We start from the raw sequence: 12,668 nt of genomic DNA on the forward strand, positions 1-12,668 counted from the left end.
AGGCATGTTGAAAGTTAAAGGTGAATCATTTACAAATCACTCAAGTCTGGGGTGCAAGTATTACTCCATGTTACACAATGTAAAGGCTGAGTGCACCTGATGTGGTATACTTCAAAGTAGGTTGTAGCTTAAAGCCAAAGCCTGTTCGCAAAATCTGTGAGAAAGGCCACAGTTTCTGTTGACAATAGATGACCCACCAGTTAAATTCTGGGCAAGTGCCTATGTTAAATAGTTGTAATACAGTTGTAGGACGCTGGCTTTGTATATACTATACTATACTAAAGTAAGGTAGAGTGTACACAAAGTCCAGTGGAACTCATCAGGTAGGCAGAGGTAAAAGTAGATAATACCTTACTCTCTATTTGTGGTAGGGTGGGCGAGCAGTAAGGCTTTATCAGAGGGTAGTGTTAAGCAGTTATTGTACACAATCAAGCAAGGAATGATGTCACATACTCGATGACTGAACTCAGACCAATTTGTTTGTATAAAAATATTCTTTAGTTATTTTATTTCTAGAACCTGGACAGGTGTAGGTAAGTGAAAAAATACTTTGCAGGTATATTGTATCTGAAATACGATTGAAATAAGTTACCTTTGAGATTACTTTGTACGTTACTTTTCAGATTACTCTTAAGTTACTTTTTCTACTCAGTATGATATGTCTAGTTATCACACTGGGACATTTCCTAGAGAAAAGGTAAGTAATTCAGTTGTTGCACATTTGCAGTTTTTCAAGGTTTCATACAAACCAACTCAAAACGTAAAAATAAATTCACAGAACAGCAGTTAATTCTGTCCTATGGGAGAAAGGCAAATGCTACTAACCAGTATGCATCTGTTCTTGGCAAGTAGAGCTGCAGAGTTACACACTGTGTATAGATCGCCACCTAGTGTTGGGCCCGAAGGTTTGCAGTTTGTTTTTGTCCTGAAAAGTTCTTTGGTAGTCACAAGATAGGGGACTCCTCCTTTGGACCACATTGCGCATGGGCATCGGCTCCATCCTCAGATTGTTTCTCGCCATTAGGGAAATGATGGAGCTTTTTAAGAAAAGGAAGGATGTCCATGTAAGCTGTATCTAATTAAGATAATACTGGAACAGAGAAGGGTAGCCAGGGAGGCGGGTGGACGTGTGTAAGTCTGCAGCTCTACATGCCAAGAACAGATGTATACTGGTAAGTAGCATTTTCCGTTCGAGGCATATTAGCTGCAGATTACACACCGTGCATAGATAGTATAGCAGAACCCACTCTTAGCGGCGACCACCCCTATCTGTTTCAGTAGTTTGAAATAATGTTTTGAGGACAGCCTGGCCCACATTAGCTTGTTGTTTGGTTTGCACTTCTACACAATAGTGTTTTGTGAATGTGTGCAGTGTAGACCATGTAGCTGCTCTGCATATGTCATCTAGGGGAATGTTCCCTGAAAATGCCATTGAAGCCCCTATTTTCCTTGTAGAGTGGGCTTTAGGGGGAACAGATAACTTACGTTTAGCTTTGTGGTACCAAATCTGTATGCATTTGACAATCCATCTAGCTTTCCCAGATATTGAAATGGGATTACCCTAAGTTGTTTTGTCTTATGAAAGGTTGTGTTCTCTCGATGTAGTATAGCAATGCTCCTTTGACATCTAGGGTATGAAGAGCTCTTTCTGCTACTGTCTGTGGCTGCGAGAAGAAAACAGGCAGTTCCACAGATTGAGGTGGAAGGGAGAAATGACTTTGGGCAGGAATGTAGGATTCGTTCGGAAAACTACCTTATTGTTATGCATTTGCAAGAAGGGTTCTTGAATGGTTAGTGCTTGTAGTTCACTAACTCTCCACAGAGAAGTAATAGCTACTAGGAACGCAACCTTCCATGTTAAAATTGTAGTTCACATTTATGTAAGGGTGCGAAGGGAGGTCCCATCAAATTCCGCACAGTTGAAGGTGGTACTCTGGGAGGAATTATTCTCTTAAGGCCTTCCATAAAGGCTTTAATAGCAGGTACTCTGAACAGAGATAGATGCTGACTGTTTTGCAGATATGCTGCTATTGCAGCAAGATGCAGTCTAATAGATGTGTAGGCTAAGTTACATCTTTGGAGGTGCAGTAAGTATCCTATGATGTGTTGAGACACGTCTAGGGGATTAATATTGTTGTTGTGACATATTACAAAGCATTTCCACTTAGCTGCATAACATGCTCTAGTGGTTGGAAGTCCAGCTTCTTTTATGACATTCAGCAGTCTGGAGGAAGGTTAAGATATCCAAATTCTAGGATTTCAGGAGCCAGATCGCAAAGTTGAGCTGAGCTGGGTCCGGGTGCCTGATCTCTCCACGGTTCTGTGTTAAAAGGTGTTGAGACAGGTATAGTTTTTGGTGCGGTACTACAGACAGTTGTAGCAGTGTGGTGTAACACGACTGTCTGACCCACGTTGGAGCAACTATGATGAGGGTCAGAGAATGCTGCTGTAGTTTGCGTAATACATATGGCATGAGTGGTAGAGGTGGAAAAGCGTACGCAAATTTGTTTGACCAGTTCATCCATATCGCATTGCCTTGGACAGTGGGTGTGGATATCTGGCGGCGAAGCTTGGGCATTTGGCATTTTCGTGGGTGACAAACAGGTCTATCTGAGGTTGTCCCCACATCTGAAAGAATGGTTGAAGAACTTGCGGATGAAGTTTCCACTCGTGGATCTGTTGTGTCTGACGACTTAACAGATCTGCTATGGTATTTTGTACTCCTGGGACATGCTGGGCTAAGAGGAATATGTTTTGAGGTATAGCCCACCGCCATATGTTTCGTGCTAGATGAGAGTTGCAGGGAGTGTGTTCCGCCCTGTTTCTGTATGTAATAAATGGCTGTCATGTTGTCCGTGCGGACTAATACAGCTTTGTTTGATACTTGCTGTTGGAAAGCTTACAGTGCTAGGAATATAGCTAGTAGCTCCAGATGATTGATGTGGAGTAACTTTTGTTGCGGTGTCCACCTGCATTGCATGGTGTGTTGCAGTAGGTGGGCCCCCCAGCCGGAGAGTGATGCGTCCGCTGTCGAGATTATCTGAGGAACTAGCTCTAGGAACGGTCGTCCCTTGGAAAGGTTTTTGGTGTTCTACCACTGCAGAGAGCGATGAGTCCGACAGTCTACCAACACTAGGTCTGTTAATTGACTTTGAACCTGGTTCCATTGACGTGATTGTCACTCTTGTAGAGGACGCATTTGAAGTATTGCATGGGGCACTATGAAAATCCAAGAGGCCATCATCCCTATGAGCTGCATTAACACTCGTGCTGGAAGGGAGTGTTGTGGCTGAAATTTAGTGAGAAGAGTTTGCATGCTAGCTATCCTTACTGGAGTGGGATAAGCTAGCGCTGTTGAGGTGTTTATTGTGGCACTGAGGTACTGTTGTGCTTTTGATGGTTGCAGATGAGACTTGGTGAGGTTTATTGTGAACCCCAAGTTGTGGAGCAGTTGGATTGTGGCATGAGTGTGTTCCACACACTGGTTGTATGAGCTGGCTTTTATGAGCAAGTTGACGACATACAGGAAGACGTGGATGTGCGGTCTTCGTAAATGTGCTGCCACTACTGCTAGGCACTTGGTGCTGTTGTAACTGTGAATGGGAGTATTTTGAATTGATAGTGCTGCCTGTCTATTACAAATCTGAGATACTTCCTGTGAGCCTTGTGACTGGGAATGTGGTAGTATGCGTCCTTGAGATCTAGAGTAGCAAGGAAGTCGTTTTGTAACAGGAGAGGAAGGACTTGCTGGAGAGTGACCATGTGAAAATGGTCTGATTGTATGTATATGTTTAGTGGTCTGAGGTCCAGAATAGGCCTTAGAGAGCCGTCCTTCTTTGGGAAAGATCGTATAAGGATAAGAAAGTATAGGGAGTAAACCCCTTTGTTTTGTTGGTGCAGAGGAACTGGTTCTATTGCACTTTTTTCTAGCAGAGATATTATTTCTTGCTTTAATAGTGATAGATGTTCTTGTGACATTGGACGCTGTTTGGGTGGTATGTTTGGGGGGTTAGATGTTCGTTCTAGACAGTAACCTGACTGAATAATTGGTCACACCCACCTGTCTGATGTGATGTTGGTCCAGACAGGAAGGAATTGTTCCAGTCTTCCCCCTACAGGAGTGGAATGTTGGTGGGGAAGGGGAAGAAAGTCATTGGGTAGGGGTGAAGGCAGAGCGGGAGTTGTTGGTTTGGCCTCTGCCTTTGTTGTTGTTACCCCTGTAGCCCCCTCTTTGGTAGCCCCTAGTGAATGCGGATTGGCTAGGGGTCTTGTAGGAAGTGGAGGGGCTTTCAGGGGAGTAGCCTCTTGCGTTGCCTCTATATGATGAGCGACAAAAAGAACGTCTGGGAGCTTGCAGCTGCAAGGCTCCCGTAGATTTCGCTGTGTCGGTGTCTTTTTTCATCTTCTCTAAAGACACATCGACATTAGGGCAAAATAAATGTATCTCATCAAATGGTTGATTGAGGATGGAATTTTGTACCTCAGGTTTAAAACCTGAAATACATAGCCAGGCATGTCTACGCAAAAGGGTACTGATATCGATTGCCCTTGAGGCAGTATCTGCAGGATCTAGGGCACAACAAATGGAAGTATTAGTAATATTTCTACCTTCTTGTATGAGCTCATTGGCCCTATTTTTATACTTGTCTGGTAGATGCTGCATTATGGACTCCAGTTCATCATAATATGCCTTGTCATATCTTGCCAACAACGCTTGGGTATTGGCAATGCACCAAATGTTAGCTGCCTGCGACGCCGTTCGTTTACCGGAGGCGTCAAGGAGCTTAGATTCCTTATCTGGTGGTGAGGCCTCACCTGATGTTTGTGAATTAGCATGTTTACGTGCATTAGACACTATTAAAGAATCTAGTGGTGCTGGACCTCTAATGTAAACTGGATCTGTAGGGGCAGCTTTGTATTATTTCTCAATGCGAGGGTTGAGGACCCGAGCCCTGACAGGATCTTTAAATACCTTTGTTGCATGCTTAATGACCCCTTTAAGCATTGGCAAAATGGCAGTGGACCTTTGTGTATTATCAAAAGTGTCTAATAGGAAATCTTCCTCCACAGTATCGGTGTGCAAGTCAACCCCATGGTACTGGGCAGCTCTCTGGACTAGTAGGTTAAAACCTACAGTGTCCTCTGGCACATCAGGGGTGTTATAATCATCCCATGGATTAGGTGACTGAGGGGGACTATTGGTTCTTCTGGGTCATGTGCACCCCCACCTGTGTCATCGGAGTCTGTATCTACATCATCATCTGGATTAGTGGATGGTGTAGGCGAATGATGTGGTGGAGGAGGTGTAGGAGGAGGAATAGTATGGGGAGGTGGTGGAGCAGGGACCCTTAATGGAGAGGTTGCAATGTCTCTCTCCTTTGGAGGAGGAGGAGGTGCAGGCGCCTCTAGTGGTCTCTTCTTGGAGCTAGTTGGCCAGTCTTAGGATCCTTTACAAGAGTTTTTTGAGTAGGATATGGTGTAAAAAGTTCTTCTGTGTAGGGCAGATCCTTCGGCGTCTAGTTTTCGGTTCCGGAGGTTTTTTCGGCACAGACTCGGTAGCTGGTCTAGGATCTTTTGGCTTAGAAGTATGACCTTTTGAAATGTCTTTTACCGGAACATGTTTTTTCGGCTCCGAAGCGTGCGAGTTGGGACCTTTAGGCGGTTTTTTACTCCACTCCAAGTGCGGTTTTGGCATCGATGAGCCTGGGCCAGTCTTCGCCGCTGGGTGCTTAGGTGTAGGAGCAGCTGTCGGCATGATTGAGGAAGATGGTTTCTTCTTTGGTGTCGGTTTGGGATCTCCACTGAGGATAGGCTGGCTCGAGCCCGAGCCGCCTGAAGGCTTAGTAGGCTTCTTTGCTGGGCCCGAAGGCGGGGTGTGGGAAGCAGTCTCTCGATGTGCACCCGAGCCCGAAGGGGAGGGTGTGACCGAAGCCTTTTTTGAGGGTGTTGAGGAAAGGTTGGGGTCGACTGTCTTACTTACGACCCGTTGAGCTGGAGTGATGGCCCCGACGTCTGAGTCTTCAGCATCAGAGGAGCTGGCACTTTCTTGAGCCCGCTGGTGTTCTGGCACGTCGACGCCCTCTTCAAAGATGTCGTCGGGGATCAAAGCTGACGAGCGAGCCATAGTTTTTCAAGCTCGTCGGTCCCGAATCGTCTTTTTGGAGCGGAAAGAGGCACAAGACGAACAGTCTTTGGCCTCGTGCTCCGGTGAGAGGCAAAGTTTGTACACCTCATGTAGATCTGTGTGGGGAAACTTCGACCCACATCGAGGACACTTCTTGAATGGCGTCCTTTCCATGAGCCAGAGAGTAAGGCCCAGGTAGGCCCGAATGCCTTCGTCGACGACCGGAATCGAAGACTTCGAAGTGGTGGAGAATCGCATCGATGGGGAGCGCGATCGAAACAATACCGTCGAACTGGGTGAGGACCGCGCACCGAAGGAAGTTCGGTTCCAACCGGAGCGCAGGAAACACATCCGAGCCCGATGGCGGAAAAAAACAATCTGAGGATAGAGCCGATGCCCATGCGCAATGTGGTCCAAAGGAGGAGTCACCTATCTCGTGACTTCCAAAGAACTTTTCAGGACAAAAACAAACTGCAAACATCCGGGCCCAACACTAGGTGGCGATCTATGCACAGTGTGTAATCTGCAGCTCATATGCCTCAAACACATTATTATTGGTTTATCAGCAAGTACTTGGGTTTTAGAGTTGGTATTCTGGGGTTAGAAGCAGGATTGCCCCCAGGATCAAAGTTGCACTCTCAAAGCACCCTCAACAGCACTAGGGCGGCAGGGTGTCAGGGTGCTGAGCCCCAATGTTATCCAATGGGGATAGGTGGCCTCCGGTTAGTGGCTGCTTATGAGCAGGCCACAAGGCTGTGGGAGCAAAGCTCCTGGTGTTCGGCTCAGAGCAAAGAGGGGTCTGATTTAGCACACAAGGTGCACCCACAGCGGCACAGGGGCGGCCGGGTGCAGGTGCTGTTTTGGAATCGGCTGCCCTGTTTATTTCAATGGTGATTCTGTGGTTGCAACAAACACTGCAGGCTCAGGGACGAATATCTTATGGAGGAGACAACCGGTTGGAGAGGTCAGTTGGGATGCCTGGGGATGGTGAGACATTGTAGGTTGGGCCGCCTAAGGCAATGGGACGTCGGGTGCAGGATGGAGGAAGGATTACAGCGAGACCAGTAAAATGAAATATATAGTGTCCATAAAATGTAATCAAGCGGAAATTAAAGGAGCCTAGGCGCTTTACTATCAAGTAGAAATTTATTCAGCAGCTAATTCTCCCAGAGAAATCTTCCGCATCGTGAAGACTATTTTTGAGCGCCCTTCCCCCGAACATTTGACAGCAGTATCTGCTGACCGTTACAATTAATTTGCAGATTACTTTCATGGAAAAATCCATAACATATATAGTAACTTCCCTGCCATTCCATGTCCCAGTGACCTTCCTGCCATCACAGGCCTCCAGACCTTATTCAGCACACCTTAGAGGAATTTCCACTCCTGGACCAGGACACACACAAAAATCTTTGCTCAAACGAAGTCGCTTTCCCTTTGTGACCTAGTCTCCTCCTCCCCCACCCCCACCAGTTGTGCAAAGTCAAAAAGGTGGTGCTCCCAGTAATACTGGACGTAATAAATCTCTCAATCACCAATATCCACGTCCCACCTTCCTGGAAATACACCATGGCGAAAGCTTTATTGAAGAAACCAAGCTTAAGTCCCAAGGTCTTGAGTAACTACAGTCAGATATCTTTGCTGCCAATGGTTTGTAAGGTCCTGGAAAAACATGGTAATTTTATTCTCTCAGACTTTTTAAATCTCATGATCTCCTGTATCATTCTCAGACTGGTTTTGGTCCCCTTCTTGGAACGGTACCAGCTCTGATTACCATAGTCGAAGAATCGAAAAAGATAATAGAGCAGGGAGTAGCAGCCATTATACTCATCGACCGGAGTACCGCCTGCGACACGGTCATTTTGGCATCCTCCTTAATAGGCTTAGGAGCGTTGGAGTATCAAGGGGAGCAATTACCTGTATTCAATCATACCTCAATGGCCGAACATTCCAAGTCTTTGCTGGAGAATCCACCTCTAGGTGTCTACACCTCAGTTATGGAGTACCTCAGGGATCCTCCCTGAGCCGCACATTATTTAGTGGGTATAAGAGGCCGCTGGCTGATCTCATCCTGCCATATGGGATTAAAATTGTCACCTATGCGGATGATACTCAGCTGGTGGTCTCACTTAATCATCTGCACAACGCTCCTTCCGATCTGGAATCTTGCCTAGAGAAGGTGGCAACCTGGATGCAATACTCCTGTCAGGCTCAAAGGAAACACATCTGAAATATTGTATCTAGGTAATCTGCCTAATGCGGATCTCAAACTGCAATGGCCAATCTGTCTAGGACCTGCACCAATCACAAAGGCCAAGATCAAACGCCGTGGTGTCGGACTAAAATGTGACCAACTAGCAGTGGAAGTGGCAGGCATTTGCTATGGTATCCTCGGAATGCTGAGGAAAGTTCTCCCCTTCCTCCCTATCGGGGCTAGAAGAAGCATGGTCCAGGCCCTGGTCCTCTCGCGCCTGGACTATTGTAACTCCTTGTATCTAGGTGCGCCCAAATCCACCACAAGGAAACTCCAAGATGTCTAGAATTGCTCTGCTACGTTGCATTGTAAGGGCAGTGCTGCCATTAAGTATTTGGTGCTGGGAGTTTGTCATTACGAACTCCACAGCACCATAATGGCTACACTGAAAACTGAGAAGTTTGGTATCAAACTTCTCAGCACATTAAACCCACACTGATGTCAGTGTGGGATTTAATGAAAAATGTACACAGAGGGCATTATAGAAAAAACGAACCCACCACTAGTGCCCAGGCTGAGTGGCTGCTTTCAGCTTCCATCACAGATACGTTTCTGGACCCCTGGGTCAAGAGCCTGCTGCTCTCTGGGGCCTGAAACAATGCACATCCTGGTAAGAGGTGCCAAGCCGCCTCCCCCCAGTATGGGCAGGGTTCACAAAGGGGAAGCTTCAAAGGCTTGCCGCCTTTGTGAGCTTTCTCAGGCCAATTGCTGCTACCAGCAACAGGTCCCCACTTGTTCTGACCCACACTTTGGGCTGGAGAACCGGCGGGGAAAACAAATGAGGAAGAGGTGTGCCCACCTCTGCCAACTCCACCCCTCAGGTGGGGGAGGTGAGGTGAAGCACAACTCTCAGCCCCCGCCATCTTGAAGATGGGGGGACTCAGCCAACCAGGGACAGGCACATGCCCCTCTCCCACTGGACGGTGGCATAATAGGGGGTCTACTCACCCCAGGGAAGGGGCTCATTGGTCGCTGCCTTTTACCTACCTGTGACGCCCCATAAATCTAGTATTTACGGGCACCACTGAACCTTGCTTTCTCAGATCCAGACAAGAAGAAAGTAGAAGGAGAAGAAGGCCCAAACAGCCGTGCAGCAGCTAACAAGAGGAAGACACCCACTGACTTGGCTCCAGCCCTACAGGCCTGTCTCCACCTCGAACCTGCTCCTGCGAAATCCCGGTGTGTCCTGCAGCCAGCAACCTCGAAAATCCCAAAGGCCCTGCCTGCCTTAAACCTCAAAGACTGTCTCCCGTGAACACTGGATTTGTACATCTGCAACCTCTGGCCTTGGCCGGAAACCGCAAATAAGCACCACTCTGCACCCGCGGTCCACAGCCCAAGCCCGAGTGGGCAACACCACGAGGAGGTCAACCCCGCGATCCTGACCCGAGATCCGGTGACCCCTGACCTAACTCACGCCTACCCCTGCAGTCTAAATCCAGAAGGCCCCGCTAACCACGACCAAGAGCTGGTAAGAGGATCCGACCCCAAAAGGCACCCCTGCAAAACACGCCCCACGGCCTTGTGTATCCAAACCAACGCCTAACTTCCCACATTACCTCTCGAAGTGGTGGTCGCACCCAGAATACCTTAGTCTCCCTGCCTGCAGTGCTTTTGCAAACCGGACGTACTTCATTGAAACCAACAGGACGTTCAACGTCGAAACAGCACCCTGCACCCGCCCGCCCTAGTGCCGCTGAGGGTGCACCTTTGGTGCTAATTTGTTTCCCCATTTGCCCTGAGCTAAAGTCCAGGAGCTTTGCTCCCACAACCCAGTGGCCTGCTCGCCAGCAGCCACCAACCGGAGGCCCCCTATCCCCTATTGGGTAACACTGGGCTTCAGCACTCTGCACCTGGCCGCCCTAGTGCCGCTGAGGGTGTAACAAGAGTGCATCCTTGACCCTGGGGGACCCTTGAGTCTACCCCCAGAACCTCAACTCCCACTACCAAATATTTACCTCAAAACCAATAATACTATTTTCCTCCATAGGATAACATTGACTGTTTTCTGTGAAAAGTGTGGAGTTTGAGAACCTAAAGAAATTCTTTACAATTGCATAATCTAACAAAACGATTTTTATTTATCTGTGTTCAGGAAATGTCCCAGAGTAGTATCCAGGTATACTACTCTGTGTAAGCCTACTAATCTCAAAAGTTACTTACCTGCTATTTGACTGAAAATCCTATTCAAGTCTATGTACTGCATTTACTAAGTATTGCCTTGCTCTGCATCCAAACTGTAAATCAAATCAAAGTGCATATAAAAGTATCATTCAAACTGTATTTCAATTGCATTACTACTTTAAAGTACATATTGCTTACCTGTGCCAGGCTTGCTTGGTTCTAGAAAATAAAATAAAGAATATTTTTAATACAAAAACAATTGGTCTGAAGTTCAATCTTTGAGTGTGTGAATTAATTTGCTGACTGAGTGTGTACAACAAATGCTTAACACTGTCCTCTGATACAGCCGTACTGCTCGACCACACTACCACAAATAGAGAGTAAGGTTCTACCTAACTTTACCTCTACCTACCTTTGGGATTCCACTGGACTCTGTGCACACTATACCCCAGCTTCCTACAATATCGTCCTGCCATATGTGATTAAAATTGTCACCTACGCGGAGGATACTCAGCTGGTGGTCTCACTTCTGATCTGGAATCTTGCCTGGAGAAGGTGGCAACCTGGATGCAACACTCCTGTCCCAGGCTCAACGGAGACAAATCTGAAATAATCGATCTACGTAATCTGCCTAATCTGGATCTCAAACTGCAATGGCCAATCTGTCTAGGGCCCTCGCCAACCACAAAGGACAAGATCAAATGCCTGAGTGTCTGGCTAGATACATCACTAAAATTTGACCAACAAGCAGTGGAAGTGGCAGGCATTTGCTAGGGTATCCTCATGCTGAGGAAAGTTCTCCCCCTTCTCCCAATCGGGGCTAGAAGGACCATGGTCGAGGCACTGGTCCTCAGGCGCCTTTGTACCTGGGTACGCCCAAATCCACCACAAGGAAACTCCAAGTTGTCCAGAATTGAGGTGCTAGGTTGCTACTTGGTACCCTTAGAACTCAATCAGCCAAGCCGTGCCTGAAGACCTTACATTGGCTACACATTCTGGAGAGGATTATATTCTAATCCCTCTGTATAGCCCATAAGACTCTTATAGGCAAAGGCCCTTTCATTTATAAGTCCCTTATCACCTTAACCGCCCTAGGAAACTCCTCTGCTCTGCCGATAAGAGCTTGGCTGTTTCCCTAAAATCCAAAGGATGCGAAGTGGTCAAGCTTTGGAATACCCTTCCCCTGTATCTGCACTCTGAGATCCACCATCTCACATTCCAAAAGCATCTGAAAAAATGGTTGTTCCAGAAAACTATTCTGTAAGCCTCTTCCCACTTCTGTTTTGCCGCTAGCACTGGCATGCCTTAGGGTATCAATGCGCTCAAGAAATGTTTAATAATAATAAGCCGCCTCACTCTGGTTGGCTGTGTCCCCCCATCTACAAGATGGCAGGGACAAAGTTGAGCTTCACTTTTCCTCCCCCATCTGAGGGGTGGGTTGGCAAAAGTGGGCACACCTCTCCTCCAGACTTGGTTTTCCCGCCAATTCTCCCACCCAAAGTGGGGTCAAACCTGGTGGGGGCTAGTTGCTGGGAGCAGCAAATGGCTGGGGTAACTCACAAAGGCATTGCAGCTTCCCCTTCGTGGAGCCTACCTATCTTGGGGGAGAGGGCTTGGCACCTTGTCCCAGGATGTGCTTTGTTTCAGGACCCCGAGAGCGGCAGGTTCTCGTCCCAGAGCTCCAGAATCATGTCTGGTGGTGGCAGCTGGTGAGCAGCCACTCAGCCAGGACACTAGAGTTAGGTAATTATTTAGGGGCATCTATAAGATGCGCTCTGAGTGCATTTTTCATTAAATCCCACACTGGCATCAGTGTGGGTTGAATGTGCTGAGAAGTTTGATAGCAAACTTGCCAGTTTTCAGTTAAGCCATTATGGTGCTATGGAGTTCAGAATGACAAACTCCCAGCACCATATACTCTTTATGGCATTACTGCACTTACATTGTCTAAGAATTGGCTTAGACACTGTAGGGGTACAGGACTCAGGCACCTGTACCCTCACCACTGGTATGGTGCACCCAGCAAGAGGGGTGGCCTACCTATGCCAGGGGAGTGGGTTGTAAGCATGGTGTACCGGGATGTGTGCCATGTCGACTCTTCACTTTGTCTGCACCAAAACAAACCGCCTGAAATGGAAGTGTGTGGGTGTAGAGGTACAGGGCCTC

The 12,668-nt window shown here is 47.4% G+C and overlaps 1 protein-coding gene across 5 annotated transcripts in view; it reads right to left on the reverse strand.

Moving 5' to 3' along the window:
* Nucleotides 1–12,668, reverse strand: part of ZNF280D (zinc finger protein 280D) — a 761,599-nt gene that overhangs the window by 344,535 nt on the left and 404,396 nt on the right. For 3 of the 5 annotated variants that reach the window (XM_086958354.1, XM_086958357.1, XM_086958355.1), the window contains exon 16: nucleotides 10,701–10,721. The exons of the other annotated variants lie outside the window; for them this stretch is intronic. In XM_086958354.1, the coding sequence (XP_086814480.1) occupies nucleotides 10,701–10,721 (21 nt within the window). The remainder of the gene's footprint in view (nucleotides 1–10,700; nucleotides 10,722–12,668) is intronic. 5 annotated transcript variants of the gene reach the window in all.

The sequence above is a fragment of the Lissotriton vulgaris genome, chromosome 2_1 (genome assembly GCF_964263255.1).
Source record: "Lissotriton vulgaris chromosome 2_1, aLisVul1.2, whole genome shotgun sequence".
NCBI lineage: Eukaryota > Metazoa > Chordata > Amphibia > Caudata > Salamandridae > Lissotriton > Lissotriton vulgaris.